General features: G+C 42.0%; 1 protein-coding gene across 4 annotated transcripts in view; it reads left to right on the plus strand.

The window, feature by feature from the left end:
• The window catches only part of LOC128763582 (unconventional myosin-Ic-like), a 43,201-nt gene that overhangs the window by 23,279 nt on the left and 3,561 nt on the right, over window positions 1-16,361 (plus strand). For 3 of the 4 annotated variants that reach the window (XM_053872537.1, XM_053872539.1, XM_053872538.1), the window contains 23 exons: window positions 4,922-5,077; window positions 5,245-5,360; window positions 6,165-6,363; window positions 7,478-7,558; window positions 7,744-7,923; window positions 8,962-9,060; window positions 9,180-9,290; window positions 9,955-10,026; window positions 10,164-10,283; window positions 10,767-10,840; window positions 10,948-11,053; window positions 11,668-11,748; window positions 12,092-12,183; window positions 12,266-12,360; window positions 13,096-13,142; window positions 13,217-13,297; window positions 13,603-13,708; window positions 14,126-14,243; window positions 14,685-14,798; window positions 14,915-14,991; window positions 15,069-15,137; window positions 15,209-15,293; window positions 16,134-16,293. In XM_053872537.1, the coding sequence (XP_053728512.1) occupies window positions 4,922-5,077; window positions 5,245-5,360; window positions 6,165-6,363; window positions 7,478-7,558; window positions 7,744-7,923; window positions 8,962-9,060; window positions 9,180-9,290; window positions 9,955-10,026; window positions 10,164-10,283; window positions 10,767-10,840; window positions 10,948-11,053; window positions 11,668-11,748; window positions 12,092-12,183; window positions 12,266-12,360; window positions 13,096-13,142; window positions 13,217-13,297; window positions 13,603-13,708; window positions 14,126-14,243; window positions 14,685-14,798; window positions 14,915-14,991; window positions 15,069-15,137; window positions 15,209-15,293; window positions 16,134-16,293 (2,439 nt within the window). Of the gene's footprint in view, window positions 1-1,925; window positions 2,193-4,921; window positions 5,078-5,244; window positions 5,361-6,164; window positions 6,364-7,477; window positions 7,559-7,743; window positions 7,924-8,961; window positions 9,061-9,179; window positions 9,291-9,954; window positions 10,027-10,163; window positions 10,284-10,766; window positions 10,841-10,947; window positions 11,054-11,667; window positions 11,749-12,091; window positions 12,184-12,265; window positions 12,361-13,095; window positions 13,143-13,216; window positions 13,298-13,602; window positions 13,709-14,125; window positions 14,244-14,684; window positions 14,799-14,914; window positions 14,992-15,068; window positions 15,138-15,208; window positions 15,294-16,133; window positions 16,294-16,361 lie in introns of those variants that run through there. The other variant, XM_053872536.1, reaches the window with a different exon arrangement.

Below are 16,361 nucleotides of genomic sequence, written 5' to 3' on the forward strand. Positions count from 1 at the left end.
CTCCTTTTTGTTGTGGATAACATAAATTGTTCAGGTTTAGAAGCGGCAAAATCATGTTGCCTCTTCAGTGAGTGCTGCTCCAGCAGGAAATGATTAATGGATTTTCACAGGAATAAAGGCTTGCGGCTGAGTTAAGATCCTTGATTGAGCATGAGTGGTTCCTCTCCCTCACAGCCAAAAACACAGTTTTGAAATAGTAGTCATGATGAGAAATGTCAGTGGCACCGTTTACAGTGCTGTGTTTTATCAAGCCCATGATCCTTTGCAGGTTTCATGTACTATCTTATATGATATATATATATATATAATTTGCAAAGGAGTGTTTCGTGTGAGCATCATTTCAATTTTTAAAAGTAAATTTCTTTTGCAATGAAAGAACATTGCTCTTTCACACTGGGAGTGAAGATAACAAAAAGCATGGTAGGGCCTCTTTAAAAGATGCTAGGTACGTTATACCAAAGTAGATCAGCACACTTTCTGTGCCTTTATTATACAAATTCACCCTTCTCTGTGGCATTGACATGTTAAAGTTCCCACTGTGGGACAAATAAAGCACGTCTAATCTAAAAAGAAATGTCTTATTTTTATTCTTTGTAGCCACACATCTGTCACCTTTCCCTGTACCATCATAAAATAATGAATATACCTGTACACCAATACTCATTCAGAATGAATGGAAAGATACTCATACTGTAGATACTTTTTTTAGACTTCAGTTAAAAACGCATCCCCACAAGCGACTAAGATGCTAAGTAAGGGTTCTTAACTTAGAGGCTCTTGCAGACATAGATTTGCGATCCTAAAAATATCTTTCTTTCTGAGAGCTCTTATTTCTCAGAGGTCGAACCGTCAAGGGTTATGAACAGGCTGTTTTTTGTTGTTGCAGCGTAAGGCAGGCCTGACCTTGATAATGCTCTTTTGGGTACATATGAAATTCTAAACGTTCTATTTTACTGGGCTGCATTTGTTGAGGTTCTCCGTGAAACTGCAAAGAGGTGGGACAACTTTTTTGTGGATAGGAAGCGATGGGCTGGCTCACAGCTCATCTTATGCACAAAATCAACAGACTAAAGATTATTTTTCTTCTTCTGTGCTCACAAATGTCATCATTTTTGCTTTATATTGCTCCCATCACTCACTCAGTACCTGAAAAGTGCTGCTGAACATCTCTCAACCTGCTCTGTACAGCCAGTCAGAGAAGCTGAGAGACTCATAGTCTGAAGTCTAGTTGGTTCTATTTCATTGGAGCTTCACTTGGCATGTTTCAAAATAAGCTTGTTTGGAAAAGAGCATTTTCAGACCGTAGTGGTGATGGTTGTTGAGCAGAATGGGTTCCTTTAATACTTTAATAAGGATAGTTTTTTCCAGTTTACTGAGTGAGATCTATAATCTAAAATAACAGCTGCTGCGGACGATATGGAAATAACCACTCATTTTTAATTAAAGTTTTTTCTCTCTCATCGTGTGATATTTTGTCTTCATTTGATGAGAACAAGCGAGGCTAACAACCTTCCCCTATTGCACCACGTTGGTCGTGTGCACTGTATGGTGCATTGAAAGCAGCGGGCGAGATGAGGTTTACATAAACAGTGTGACACCTGAGCTCTGCAAGCTCCTGCAGCAATGTAAAGGTCAAGGAGAGCACTGCTCTTGTTCATGAGCCTGCTTATTTCTCACAGTTTCTACAGCTATTGAACATAGCAAAGTGCACTCTCCGAACTTGAGTTAACTGCCAATGAACAAAGCCGCCTTCCTCCGTCAATAAATGGGATTTTTTTTTTAATTTAAATGATACTCATGCAGTCTCTGTTGTTATCTCTGTGAACCATAACACATCATTTCGGACCCCTGCTTTTAAATAGTTTGGCCTTTAGAAAAACAAATGCACATTAATGGACGAAACACAAAACTAAATCTGTCTGTGAGGAACAAAGGCACAGTCCCATTGGGAATATTCACCGACAAAAAAAGTTCATATGTATTGAAGATTAACAGAGAACAAAGGCTGTCTTTGAAACAAAGGGTTGTGCGCCACTTTAAAAGCAGAAAACGGATGGTGCACTGCCACCACATTTTTGAAGGAAGAGCATCAGTGTCTTATGTCTTCTGACCCACCAAAAATGTATCGAGTTTCCATCAAAACCGAATGTGTCCGCAAGCACGGCACTGGACGCCCTTTCTTCAGCTTGAAGGTACGTCGCCAAGCTTCTGACTTTGATTGGCAAAACAAGCTTGTTGACTTCACAGGATTTGGAAATCATGACGGCATGTAGGGGCACTATACGTGGTCTGGGATTTTGTGCGCGTGTGTGAATGTGCACAAAACTTTGGGCGGAGGGTTCTTCGGTGCTGACTATACTCAGGAAAGCCAAACATTGAAAGTGCCACTTGGAAACAATGAAGTAATGGAGAGAGGGACTAAAGCAAGTAGGTGATGAATGCAGTGATTGAATGTAAAGTGGAGGAGGTTCTGCTTTGACTTCAGTACCCATAATATTTGGAGGACTCAGTAATCTACCGTGGTGTTGTTCTCAAACTAAACCCCAGTTCTGGTACAGGATTGGTTGACTCTGTGACGTTCTTTGGTTCGCTTTGGGACACTGAAGCCCAGATGTTTCAAGTTTCCAGCTGCAGCAGCTCTTGTTTATCTAGAAAATAAAACTAAAGCAAGACGCCCGTTTTAAACTGAACTGTTCAGATGGAGTTCTGGCACCAGGCTAGTGCTGAACGGTTTTCCGAAAGAATGGAACTGCCATTTTTTCTGGAGGATATTGCAGTTTTCATTTGATTTTCAGTTTTCTTTCATTCAAGCATCGGTTCAACATTCACATTGGACTGCTACATTAAAAATAACAAAATAGCGTTTTGCCATTAACTTTTTAATTAGAAATGTTAAGAATGAATTTTAACTTTATTTTGTTTTTGCTAGAAATTAAATCCCCTCAAAAATTGAGCAACTGGAGTGCGCCATCCAGAGAGAGTTGCCGAGTTGCCGGACCAATCCACGAGCAAAGCGGAATGGAATAGCCCATTGCAGCAGCTGACTTCGATCAGCACCTACACCAGGCTTGCTCTCGCAACATAGCTGAGCTATTAAACATGTGCAAAGAGTAGCATAAAATATCAATATAAAGAAAACCTGATTGTGAAAGAGAAGAGTCAACATGCTTCCTATGTGTGTGGTTGACTCCAGTTATGCAAACCAGTATATCAGGCTTGCAGAAATAAACAGACACCTGACATTTTAGTTTAATTAATTAATTTCTTTTTGTCTTTTTGGAGCTTCCTTTTTGTGGTGAAATTCTCAATCAATATTTCTTTTCAGTGTTGGTTTACACGACTCTAAGTTCGAGGAAGTAGACAGTGCTAAAGGCAGCGCTAATGGCCACGGTTATCAATGTGTAATTTTTCTCTTCTGTTCCTTTTTGAAGTCTGACTCTGTTGTCATCTGAGCGCATGAACCAGGAAAACAACACAATTCAAATGCATACAGTTGTGGCTACAAAGCTAAAAGTCCACATGTACATACACAAACGTACACTGTACATACAGTAGGAGAGGGTTTTTTTCTACATGCTTTGCCGTTTTGCTCATTTTGTGTTTCAAGCAGTCACAAGTTAGTAAGCAATTTCACCATCAGAGTGTGTGAAGCCCTCCAACTCAGTCATCCAACAACTCAGAAAACCACTGACCACTGCGAACTAGAACTTGTTTTTGCTAGATAAGGGCAGGCTATTACATATTGTAGTGTATCTAACTTATGCTTTGACAAACATGAAGAATCCTCTATGACAGCTGTTGGTCTCTTCCTCGGTGTGTATTGTTTTTCTCTCCTCTAGCGCTAATTAAGAAGTCCTCCCTGAAGCTCTCGCGTCTCTTTCTATGTCATGTCCTCATCCAGGCTCTCCTGAGAGCTGAAGTCGAATGGGCCAGTGAACACAACAACATCTGCTGTTGTGTGCGAGTGTGTGTCCCTGCATATAGTCTCTCGCACAAGTTGAACACTGGTTGATTCGCTTGTTCTTCGGTGCGCTTGTTCATCATGGATGTGAACAACATTCGCACACTTATGGGTAAAACTCAAATGACTATTTTACACTGCGGCTTTTTGGGTAAACGGCTTGATGAGCGTAAACATGTAAGTGTTTTGTATCATTGCGATACTGGTTTTAGATTTTGTAGAAAATGGCAATACATTTAACGTAGCTGATGGATTTGAAGACAGAGCACCTAGTGTTGTGTTTGAACTACTTAAATATTGCATTTATTAATATTCAAATATAATAATATTCAGGTTTTGGTATTTTGTAACTTTTTATGTTACTAAACCGACTCCTGTCTGTGGATTAATGGTTTGGTGGAAAGTGTATTTATCTAATAATAATGTTTGCTTGGATTTGCATTTTAAATTATCTGAATAAAAACACTTTCAATGGGGAATATTTTCTTCTGCTCCTTCGCTTACGTTTTCTCTTTATCATAGGTGTAGAAATATTTTTGTTTTTTTGTTTTTTGCTTTGCTCTTAAGTTAAATGTGAAATAAAATGCTTAGGACTACATAGTGCAAAAGGAATAGTCTTAAAATTCTCCAAAAAGATACCATATAGGAACTGGATTTTATGTCAAGACATTTCAGTTTCCCTTGAAACTGCACCACTACAACCGTATTATACTATTCGCACAGAGATAAGAGCCCATACCCGCTCAGTTAGCAGTGCAATGGTGGACTTTCACTTTCTGTTGCTGTTTTCCCACTCTGCTCATGGCCCTTTTCCACACACAAACAGAAGCTTTTAGCTGTTGAATTAATTTAGCTATGTGACATATTGAGAAGCTTGTTGTCTCATGAGGTAGTGTACTGTGATCGATATTTATGGAATAAACTTGCTGCAGGATGTTGTTGACTTTGTTTCCTTTACAGGTGGTGGCTAGTGACGGGGTGCGGGCTATGATGGAGTCGGCCCTGACAGCCAGAGACCGTGTGGGTGTCCAGGACTTTGTCCTGCTGGAGAACTACACCAGTGAGGCTGCCTTCATAGAGAACCTGCGCAAACGCTTCAAGGAGAACCTAATCTATGTATGTGTACTTTTTCAGCATCTGACCATTTGTTTGAACATAATGGACTCAATAGAACTCTGTTTTTATCATGAAGGTTTTCTGGATTACAATAAATTGTTGCTATATTGTGAATGGTTGACTGTTCAGTGACATTCATATTCTATAAAATGTCTCTTTCTCTCCAGACTTATATTGGCTCAGTGCTGGTTTCAGTTAACCCATACAAAGACCTAGAGATCTACACCAAGAACCACATGGAGCGCTACCGCGGGGTCAACTTCTATGAAGTTTCGCCTCATATGTAAGTCGAAGCATCATCTCTCTTGAGCAGAAAACAGCTGAAGGTGTTTAACATTCGTATGAATGTCCTCCAAAATGTATCTAAATAACCGTGACAACCGTGAGCACATCCTTCACTCATGGATGCAGGGGGCTTTATTTTATAAAGCTGTGTCAGAGATATTTAACGCTTGAAAACTTCAGTTTCCTAGCGGTTCGTTTTCCCAGCTCAACATTTAGGGAACTGGAGGCAGTGACCAAATGTTTACTTTTCTCTGAGTGGAAAGAAAGATGTTGAAAGAGGAGGACAGAAAAGTAAGCAAATGAGATATTTGCAGGCGAGAGGTTTCCTCCCTGGAGAGGGAATTCCTCTGACCTGAACTTGGCTCCGGTTCTTTCTCACACATTGCATGTATGGATGGTCTCTGCCATTTGCCGGCTGTCAGAAATGTGTCTGAACGAGTAGAAGCAGAAGAAGACATTACTTGACGGAAGAGAAACTGAGAGACATGATACTGTAACTGAAACCATGTGTGTTCGTGATCATGATTCATTCTGTGTGTAGTCTTTCCATGATCATCAACCTAGGCTGACATCCTCACATTCCAGCCTCAAGATTATCATCTGTATTGTGGGAAGATCTTCTAAAGAGATCAGAATGAAAAATGAAAAAAAAAAATATATATATATAATAATACTTTACTCAACATTCAGCCTGTGAATATGTTTGCACATAAAAATATAAAGTTCAGCCCATATTATGTTTTTATGTGTTAACCGAAAGAGCCTCTTTAGATTTAAATGACAAAGTACTGTTTCTCCTCAGCTATGCAGTGGCAGACAACTCATACCGCTCCATGAGGACGGAGAGGAAAGACCAGTGCATCCTGATTTCTGGTGAGAGTGGAGCTGGAAAAACCGAGGCTTCCAAAAAGATCCTGCAGTACTACGCCGTCACCTGTCCTGCCAGTGAGCAGGTGCAGACCGTCAAAGACCGCCTGCTGCAGTCCAACCCTGTGCTTGAGGTGAGATGATGCTTCATAAATCCCGAGGGAATCGAGCTGAGCTCCTCTGCAGACTTGAAGTGCAGTGGAATTATTCTTGGTTCTCTTGGTTCCACAAAACGGTGCGCTGTTGATGGATATCGTCTGACCGTCAAATACAGACAGAGTATGCTTGAAAGTCTTTTGGGACATATTCAATATACGGAATCATACTTGTATATTTTGCGTCTCAACAAAGTGAAAACAAATTGAGTCAAAAATGGTTGGAAGAACAACTTGACCACTTGGTCAAGCTTGCAAGTGGATTCATAGATATTCATAACCTTTAAATGTGGAGATTATTGAGGGTCAGGTAAAACGAGCTGGTCAGGTTCGAATGCGACTTCAAAAGCCTCCGTTTATTCAACAGGGCCTGCTTTTGGCCTGAGCCTTCAGAGAATCAAAAAGGGATCAACATATTGCCACCACATACTGCACTCAAATTAGGAGTCTCCAATCATTAGAAAACAAAATCCTCTTGAAAACAAAAAATAACATGGTTGTGTAGCCAATTCTCTCATTGTTGTCAGACGATATAACTTTCACATCGTATACATGTGACACGACCTTTAATTCCGCCCTATCTACTGATAATAGTGACACCCAGCCTCCGGGTCCGAAGGGCTGTTGCGGGTCTTTCATTGCACGTTGGCTCATTTTTTATCATTCAATCTTTAACATTGCAGATCCCTGACCGCTCATTGCACTGACTGCTGCAGGCACACCAATAAAACATGTAGTGAGGGGTGTGTTGTAATTAAACCCGCAATATTTCTGAAACCATACAAAAGTAAAATAGTACTTTGCTAATGACACTTAATATTTGTAATTGAAGCAGATAACAGTAATGCCTTCATATCCAGTGTGATATAGTATTGTTGTTGTTGTCATTCAGTGAACAGTGTTTTGGGTGAAAACATCTGTGCTTGTTTTCGATGCTCTTCCTCCAAATGATTGCCAGATGTGTCTGGACTTAGCTTGTGAACATTTTTGCCACTGTCCCTGAAAAACTGCCGCAACTTTAGCATCTTCTCTCCCTCCTTCTGTTGTGTGCCTTCACCTCTGTCTCTCTCTCTCGCTCCCTCTCTTCCCCCAGGCCTTTGGTAATGCAAAAACGCTACGTAATGACAACTCCAGCCGCTTCGGCAAGTACATGGACATTCAGTTTGACTTCAAGGTGGGTAGAACAGCAACATTTTACATGAGTGATTATTGTACAGAGGTCATCAGGTCTCATTCATTTTGTCTGCCCCAATTCTCTTTGACCTGCATGTTATAATAACTCACCAGTACCCCGGTGTGGTCCTCACCTCATGTTCATCTTCCTCCCTTGTTTGCCATTGGCCCTTATCCCGTCTTCAGGGTGCCCCGGTGGGAGGACACATTATTAATTACCTGCTGGAAAAGTCACGGGTGGTCCACCAGAACCACGGAGAGAGGAACTTCCACATTTTCTATCAGCTGATTGAGGGAGGAGAAGAAGACCTGCTGAGACGACTGGGTCTGGAGCGGAACACCCAGCAGTACCAGTATCTTGTGAAAGTAAGACTCCGTTGATGGGCTAGCAAAGTTCAGACCACCTTTGTTAGACAATGCAGATGTGTTCTGATATATATATGTTGGGGAATTGACAATGCTCCTGGGCTGGTTGTGACGTCATCTGCTTGCAAATATACATATTAAAAGGAACCTTCCTATGATTAAAACAAGTGGATTCTTTTTCTTCAAACAGCACTAGCAGTTACTATTGTGCCTAAAATCACACCTAGACAGAATTGTTGTTGATCAGTACTGGAGATGTGGACTACTTTGTTCTGTACATTATTTTTACTCCCACTTTGGCAGAGAGAGTTCATGCTTGTGACGACTCACAAAGATAAGGACAGGTTAGCATTGGATAAGGAACAAGGGTTAATCCCTTGGATTTACAAAAGTTCTCAAGATTTCAATACTATCAAACTTTCAGTTTGGGTGAAAATGTGTTGCTTGGTGGAGTTATGCACTCTCCTGGTGCCTTTCTTGTTACTTTGAGTTTTTTTCTTTTGTTTTTTAAGGCTGTGCTGTATTCTTTAAAGCTTTTGTTACTACACGTGCAAAATTAAAAAGTACATCAAGTACTTAAAAGTTCCCTCAGAGGAGAGCAATAAACAGGCTTCGCAAACGTTGTTTTTGTTTGTTTACCTTTAGATTATTAGTAATGGCTTTCCAGTGGTGATTGTCAGTCATTGTGTGGAAGAACTTCTGTTTTTTTACCTCATGCAACCGATAGCGAGGATGAGTGAGAGCTACATCACACGTTCTCTACCTGGAAGGCTCTTTCCTCTGCTGTGTGCGACCCAGTGGGAACTCTGGTTAATGGGCTGGGTTGTTTCCTCAGAGAGAAAATGCCTTCAGGCGGCGACTGATCCCTCCCTCGATGAGTTCACGCTCTAACAGCTACTGAGGGAAAAACTCCACTGTGTTTGTGAAAATAGATGCTTACTTTATGTGCCTGCATACCTCCGTCACTTGTTAGCAGGAGGCCTGGTTAAGAATTAGAGATGCGTCTTGTCATTAAAGCAAGTCCTGTCTGTCTTACAGGGAAACTGTCCCAAAGTGAGCTCCATTAATGACCGCAGCGACTGGAAGGTAGTGAGGAAAGCCTTGACTGTGATCGGCTTCAATGAGGACGAGGTCGAGGTGAGTGTGTGCAGGACATGACTCATGTGACATGTTTGTGATAGGTGATGTAATGTCTGAGCCTTACATGTCATGTTATTCTCCCACACCTTTTTCACCCTCATGTTTTTCTTATGCAGGAGCTGTTGAACATCATCGCCAGCGTGCTCCACCTGGGGAACGTGCAGTATGGTGGGGAGGACGGTGTAGCCTGCATCACTTCTGACACACAGATCAAGTATCTGGCCAGGGTAAGAGGGGTTTATTTTTACAGAATTTTATGAATGATTCTTCATCCTCCCGCCATATTGTTTTTAACAAATCCTTATCTTTGCGTAACGTTTGCTATTTGAATACTATTTAAATAAAGGAACTGGATTCGTGTTTAGATCCTGAAGACTTTTGCCCTCTATTCCCAAAGCTCTCATTCAACTATAATGGCATTTTGAGCGGGGAGTTACACAAAATAATCTTTTTTAATTTGGTTAATGTACATGATGTGTGGAGCTGGTGCAGTTGTACACAAGATAAATATACGCAAACTGTTCAGTGCTCTTGCAGGAATAAGAAAGTGTGATTATTTTCATGTGTTCAGTTACTAGGGTTAGGTACTGATTCCTCTGCGAAATGAAAAGAAAAAAACACTTCCATATGATGTGGGAAATCCAAGCTCCTAACAGTCAGTTGTGCGGTAGCTAAGGAGTAAGCTTCACTGTGTCTGTCACCTCATTTTGCCGTGCGGTGGATGAACAGAGGCTCACTTGATTGTGTGCCTTGCGTCAAACGAAGTCAGATGCCACTGGCAGCAAGTCATGGCTGGTATTGGTCACGTCTGTCTGGTCACTTGGAGTTAGAGAGTCACTTGTTTGTCAAGAGCCTGTCACTTCTGTGCACTAATGTTGTTGTATGTTCCAGTTGTTAGGAGTGAATGGATCCGTGCTGACGGAGGCGCTCACGCACAAGAAGATCATCGCCAAGGGAGAGGAGGTGAGCGAGGATGCTGACTTTTTATTATTGCCATCATCTTCTCTCATCTTGTTCCTAACACCTTATTGAGCGTTTGACCAGTCAGATCTCTCTAAATCTGTTCACTAACGCACTCATTTTGTTTTCGCTCCTGACAGTTGATGAGCCCTTTGAACCTGGAACAGGCGTCTTCGGCGCGGGACGCTCTGTCCAAGGCTGTGTACGGACGGACTTTCACCTGGCTGGTGAACAAGATCAACGCTTCCCTGGCTTACACGGTAAAACAATCCGCATCGTGAAATGTGAATCACTGAGGAGCATAATGCTGTTGTCTGTAGCGCACCGCCACCTGGTGGACATTGTAGTCAAGATCAAGGCCTGGCAGCTCTGAACTATATCACATCTGTGAAAGTCATTTATCTCCTTGTTTCTGTCTGCATTAAGTTTATACTTCTTTTTTCCATTAAGATGTATTTATTGTTCTTTTTAAAAAATGCATTGCACATTGAAAGCGACATAATGATGATGTCTCCAATTTTCCTCCAATCTCTCCCCTTTTTTAATCTCACTGACTGCTTCTTGCTCATTGTTTTCTTTAGAATTACGTATTGCTGTCACTCTATAGCTCAAAATTAATTATTGCTAAATATCTGATAGTTTATCATTATCATTAATATCGAGTGTTAATATCTGTTAGTGCTCACCACTTCGCTGAGAAATGCAACCAACAGGTATTTGTTCTTGTCTGTTTAATCGAGCAGGATGACGCGTATAAGACCTACTCCGTCATTGGCCTGCTGGACATCTATGGCTTCGAGGTCTTCCAGAACAACAGGTCAGACTGTGTGCCAATACTAATTTTGAGTGGACATCATCACTGCTCAGTGATGTGTTCAGTGCCTTTTTGATCTTGGCTGATGCAATGTTTCTGTTTTACTGCAGCTTCGAGCAATTCTGCATCAACTACTGCAACGAGAAGCTGCAGCAGCTTTTCATCGAGCTCACGCTGAAGTCTGAGCAGGAGGAGTACGAGGCCGAGGGCATCACGGTCAGACAGCATTGCTCCCTCACTCTTTTAGCACAGTTCTGAGCATGGTCCAATTTTTTACTGCACATTCTTAATCCACTTTTCAGAACAGCTTATCTCTCTGTTGTGTCTTTACTTTGTGGACTTTTAACGTACTGTTGTTCCCTCGCACGTATTCAATGGTCTCGATGACCTTAAACTTAATCAGTTCCTGTTCCTGAAACAAGGACGTCTTCTGTTCATAGTGAAATGAATTCCAGGGCTGAGAGATTTGTTGAGAAACTGTGGTTTCGGTCTGCAATCATCTCAGTGGAACACGAACCCTCAGACTGATGATAGTGAGACTGTTCACTGAATTCTCATATGAAAGCTAAGTTTGTTGCAGTTGTTCGCTGCTTCTCCTTCTTACCGAATTGAAACTAAAGCTAAGAATGAAACAGTGCAGTTCCCCTTCAGCAGTGATCAGCACCTAGCTGTCAAATCATCTAGGAATTTTAAGTTGTATGGGAGAACTGTGCATTAATGTATTTCAGTAAAATGTTTTTACTGTTTAATTTTATATCAAGTGGACAAAGTTGTGATGAAACATGGTGTTAGTTGAACTCAAACGTGTTAAACCTGACTTCTCTCTGCAGTGGGAGCCTGTGCAGTACTTCAACAACAAAATCATCTGCGACCTGGTGGAGGAGAAGTTCAAAGGCATCATCTCCATTCTGGTGAGAATGTCGATCTACATTTTTGTTTAATTGGGTTTAGTAATTATTAAGTTCATGTTTTGACCCCAAAACACTCAGATTATGGGGTTAGCACAGACTTATGTGGCATTTCTGCCATAACTAGCTGGGTATCTGGAAGTCATTACAAGCGCTGACATTGCCATTCATTTTTTCAAATCCATAAGCAGTTCCTAAAGCAAACTTGACCTGGGTAGCAGTGACTAGTCTGTTGTCAGATTTACTAGTACGGTACATGTTGGGGAATTGTAACAACCTGATTTGGTCCTTAATCTGCAGGTTGTCAGTGGTCTGTTTTTTGTTATCTCATGGCTTTTCCCTCCAGGATGAAGAGTGTCTTCGACCTGGGGACGCCAGTGACTTCACATTCTTGGAGAAGCTGGAGGACACTGTAGGAGGACACGCTCATTTTATCACGTAAGCGCCGACTTATCAGTCGCTGAGGCCAAAGACTGATAGTTTTTACTCTCCCTTGACTCTATGCTCAATTTCCTTGTAGTCACAAATTAGCTGATGGAAAAACACGGAAGGTAATGGGCCGCGAAGAATTCCGACTGCTGCATTATGCTGGTGAAGTCAACTATAATGTCAATGGTGAGTGTATAGTCCGAGTCTAAATGACCACCCAAGTTTAGTATTTGAGGCAAATTCTGTTTTCAAACATGACTCAAGAGAAATGCAGTCAAATGTATACTAAGGACTCCCTTGCTGGATCCATGTGGATGCTCATTGTCACTTCTGCGAGGTTGTAGATTCGTATAGGGGGTGTAGGACTGCGGTTGAATTATATCGGTTGTTTCATCTAACTCCTCCAGACACTGGTGCAACGCTATTGTTGGGTTGAGAATAGGCAGGGTTATAGCATCCAGTTACTTTTGGGGGAAAAAAACAGTCACCAGCCAATCAGTGTGTAGTGACTGCAGGTCATTTTAACAAAGTGTAAGTGAAGAGAGTGAATGTTGTACTTGAAACTTAATCCAGCGAACTCTTACTGAGTTCTGCATCACCAACAATGTGGTTTCATGAAAACGCTCCAGCTGATGTGCCGCCATCTGCTGGTGAATTGTTGTATTGCAACAACCGCTGTGGAGCGTGACTGATGAGGATGACAGGATGACTTGAACCATGTCATGTGACATGAGATATCAGCAGAAATGAAGAAGGAAGGACTAAAATGCACTCAAAATCCCAAAACGTCTATTTTATTGGGTATGAATGGACATGATCAAATTTATTGTATTTACAAGTCCTGATTTTGATATGAAACAAATTTCATCTTATGTGCTACAGCTTACAACTGTTTCCTTATCAGTACATGTTTTTTCTCAGGATTTTTGGACAAGAACAACGACCTGCTTTTTAGGAACTTGAAAGAGGTGAGAGCAGCTCTCATGTTGTTATTATTATATTGTTTTTGTGTTCATTAAACCAACTCCTGCTGAACCTCCAGGTCATGTGCATGTCTGAGAACAAGATCCTGACTCAGTGTTTTGAGCGGGAAGAGCTGAGCGACAAGAAGCGACCAGACACGGTGAGCCTTAGATGCGTGCATTGTTTTCCCACAGCAACACAGGCTGCCGTTTGTCTGTTGACTTTCTCCACTGCTGCCCACTGAGTGAAGAATGTCCTGACACTACCCTGAACACTCTTTTTATTGTCACTGACTGGCAAGTTGGCGTCCCTGTGTGCCACACTGGGCACAGTGTTAACCAGACTACCACTCTTTCGTGTCTCTCTGCTGGGCTCTTCTCACGTCATCACCTTGCTTGCTCTGAGTCGTCCCTTCAGCCATCGACTACGTCTTTGCTAATCGCCGCTCTGTGTCTGCTGTTACAGGCAGCCACTCAGTTCAAATCCAGTCTGGCCAAACTCATGGAGATCCTCATGTCGAAGGAGCCGTCATACGTTCGCTGTATCAAGCCCAATGACTCCAAGCAAGCTGGTAAGTATGACAGAAAATCTGAAATGTTTGCCAGCTGTGTAATCTGTAATCGGTCGTGTAACAGTGAAACTCATTTGAATGTCTTTTTTATGTAATCCTGGAGTATGTGTCCGTTTTTATTGATAGTTATTGTCAAAAAAGCTGGTCATTTTGTCTTACATGTCCTCAATATGTTTTTATTGTGATGGACAAATGTAATGATGAGACACTGGCTTTTGATAAAAAACAAAATGGTAATCTGGTTGTGGGAACGTGACTCGGCTCTTTGTCTCCCTCACAGGTCGGTCTTTTGTTGCACTTACACTGCATCACTGTTGTGTTAGTCTCTGACCCCTGATGCTCAGCAGCCTCAGCTTCGCTGCGGTCTATTGTTCTTGGTGCTTGTTTGACTCCTGGCTCTCCTTCTTCTGTCACCAGCTCGCTTTGACGACGTGCTGATTCGTCACCAGGTCAAGTACCTGGGTCTGATGGAGAATCTGAGAGTGAGGAGAGCTGGCTTCGCTTACAGGCGACGCTATGAGGTTTTCCTTCAGAGGTGACATGCTCCTTCATGCTTCATTTCTATATTGACCTTGCGTGTGCTTGGTACACAAAACTCTCTATTACTGACTTCACCTTCCTGAAAGAAAAGAGAAAAGTGAATTGCTGTCTTGAGCTAATATTCACTCTCATTTATTCTGTTAGGGTTTGCACTAATGGTTTTCCGTCAAACAATATCAGTTGCATGTTGCTTGAATATGGGAACACCGTTTTTGATTTGGATGTCATTGCACAATTTTGCCACATGGGGGCAGCGGGGAGCATTTTGAACTCTGAAACGCTGTCACTCAAAAAGGGCTGAGGCAGGATCCTCAACCAAGTTGCGTCTACTGACAGTGTGAAGTGTTTTCTATGTTGACTTGTTAAGTACTGCAGCGTGCTAATGTTTTAGCTGTACGATAACAATGGTACTCAGTGGTCCTCACTGTTTGTCTAGGTACAAGTCACTTTGTCCTGACACATGGCCCAACTGGCAGGGCAAACTGGCCGATGGAGTGGCGACACTGGTCAAACATCTGGGATACAAACCTGAGGAGTTCAAACTGGGCAGGTCAGCCATACACACAACTCTGGGTTTGCAGCTGTGTTGCCGAATTGGCAGGTGTAAAACTTCCGGTCTTGTGAACGATAGTAGGTAACCGTAACTCATCATCTGTTCTCTTGAAGATCCAAAATCTTTATTCGCTTCCCAAAGACCTTGTTTGCCACTGAAGATGCTCTGGAAACCAGGAAGCACAGCATTGGTGAGGGTTTGGCAGGAGCAGGCCACTTTTACCTGAGTTATAGTTAACAATCTCTTTTGTTCTGTCTCGACCCAAAGCCACCAAGCTGCAGGCGGGGTGGAGAGGCTACAGCCAGAGATCCAAGTACCAAAAACTCAGGAGCTCAGGTAAGCATCCTGGGTTAAATATTGAGTGTGTTGTGATAGCTGTGTGTTAACGGTGCTCATGCTTGTGTCAGCCATCGCTATCCAGGCCTGGTGGAGAGGCATTCTGGCCCGGAGACGAGCCCAGCGCAGGCGCCAGGCGGCTGACACCATCCGCAGGTACTGATCATGCAGCAGCTCCATCTGCCGGCTATCTCAGGACTACACTGCTTTTATTCAGTTAGATTTTTCCTTAAGATCATGCATTACGATGATTTGGGATTTATTTTTATTTTAAGTCTGTAGTTTTGCAGGGTTTTTTGGAGAGTCGAAACAGCTCTTTCTACACATTTTGCTGAAACTATTAAAGATATTTGTCCTGCGATGGGCTGGCGACCTGTCCAGGCTGTATTCCTGCCTCTTGCCCAATGACCGCTGGGATAGGCTCCAGCACTCCCTGCAGCCCTGAACTGGACTAAGCCGCTGGTTAACTGACAATATATTTATGTATTAAAAATATTTTCAGTTAATCTGTATTTAGAATTATTCTTATTTGTTTATTCTTTCATATCTCGGCTAGAAATTATGTTTTTATTTACACGATTATGTACATAAAGTAATTTTTTGTTCTGTCATGTTTTTAAACAGACCTAGAAAATACAACAGAAATAAAATTGAAATAGACAAAAATGTATGATGAGAACAGATACACACACCTACACACTCAAAAAACTCTTTAAAAAACACATTAATAATGAATAGAATCAATAGATAATAATTCTAATTAAACAAAGCGACCTCAGAAGGACGTGTCAGTGAGCTGTTAGCATTTTTAATTGCTATTTGCTGATAGCTATAGTGGTCATAATCAAGCCATTTCACTCTCAGGAAAATGCAGATGTTGATTCAAACGGTTGTATTCTCACCTGTCTTTAATTTTCCTGGATTAGCATCAGGAACACAATCCTGTTTGTTAAATGCTATGGATTAGTAATATCACTGTTGTTTTACGGCCGACAGATTCATCAAAGGCTTCATCTATCGCCACAAGGAGCGCTGTCCAGAGAACGAGTACTTCCTGGATTACGTTCGCTACTCTTTCCTCATGACGCTGCGCAGGAACCTGCCAAAGACTGTCTTAGACAAGAGCTGGCCCACACCTCCGGCGGCGCTGGCGGAGGTACAGCTACCTTCTGCTCACTGCCATGGAGGAGAAAGCTTTGATCCACCAATGAAAGTCTGATGCAG

This window comes from Synchiropus splendidus, chromosome 8 (assembly GCF_027744825.2).
Source record: "Synchiropus splendidus isolate RoL2022-P1 chromosome 8, RoL_Sspl_1.0, whole genome shotgun sequence".
Taxonomy (NCBI): domain Eukaryota; kingdom Metazoa; phylum Chordata; class Actinopteri; order Syngnathiformes; family Callionymidae; genus Synchiropus; species Synchiropus splendidus.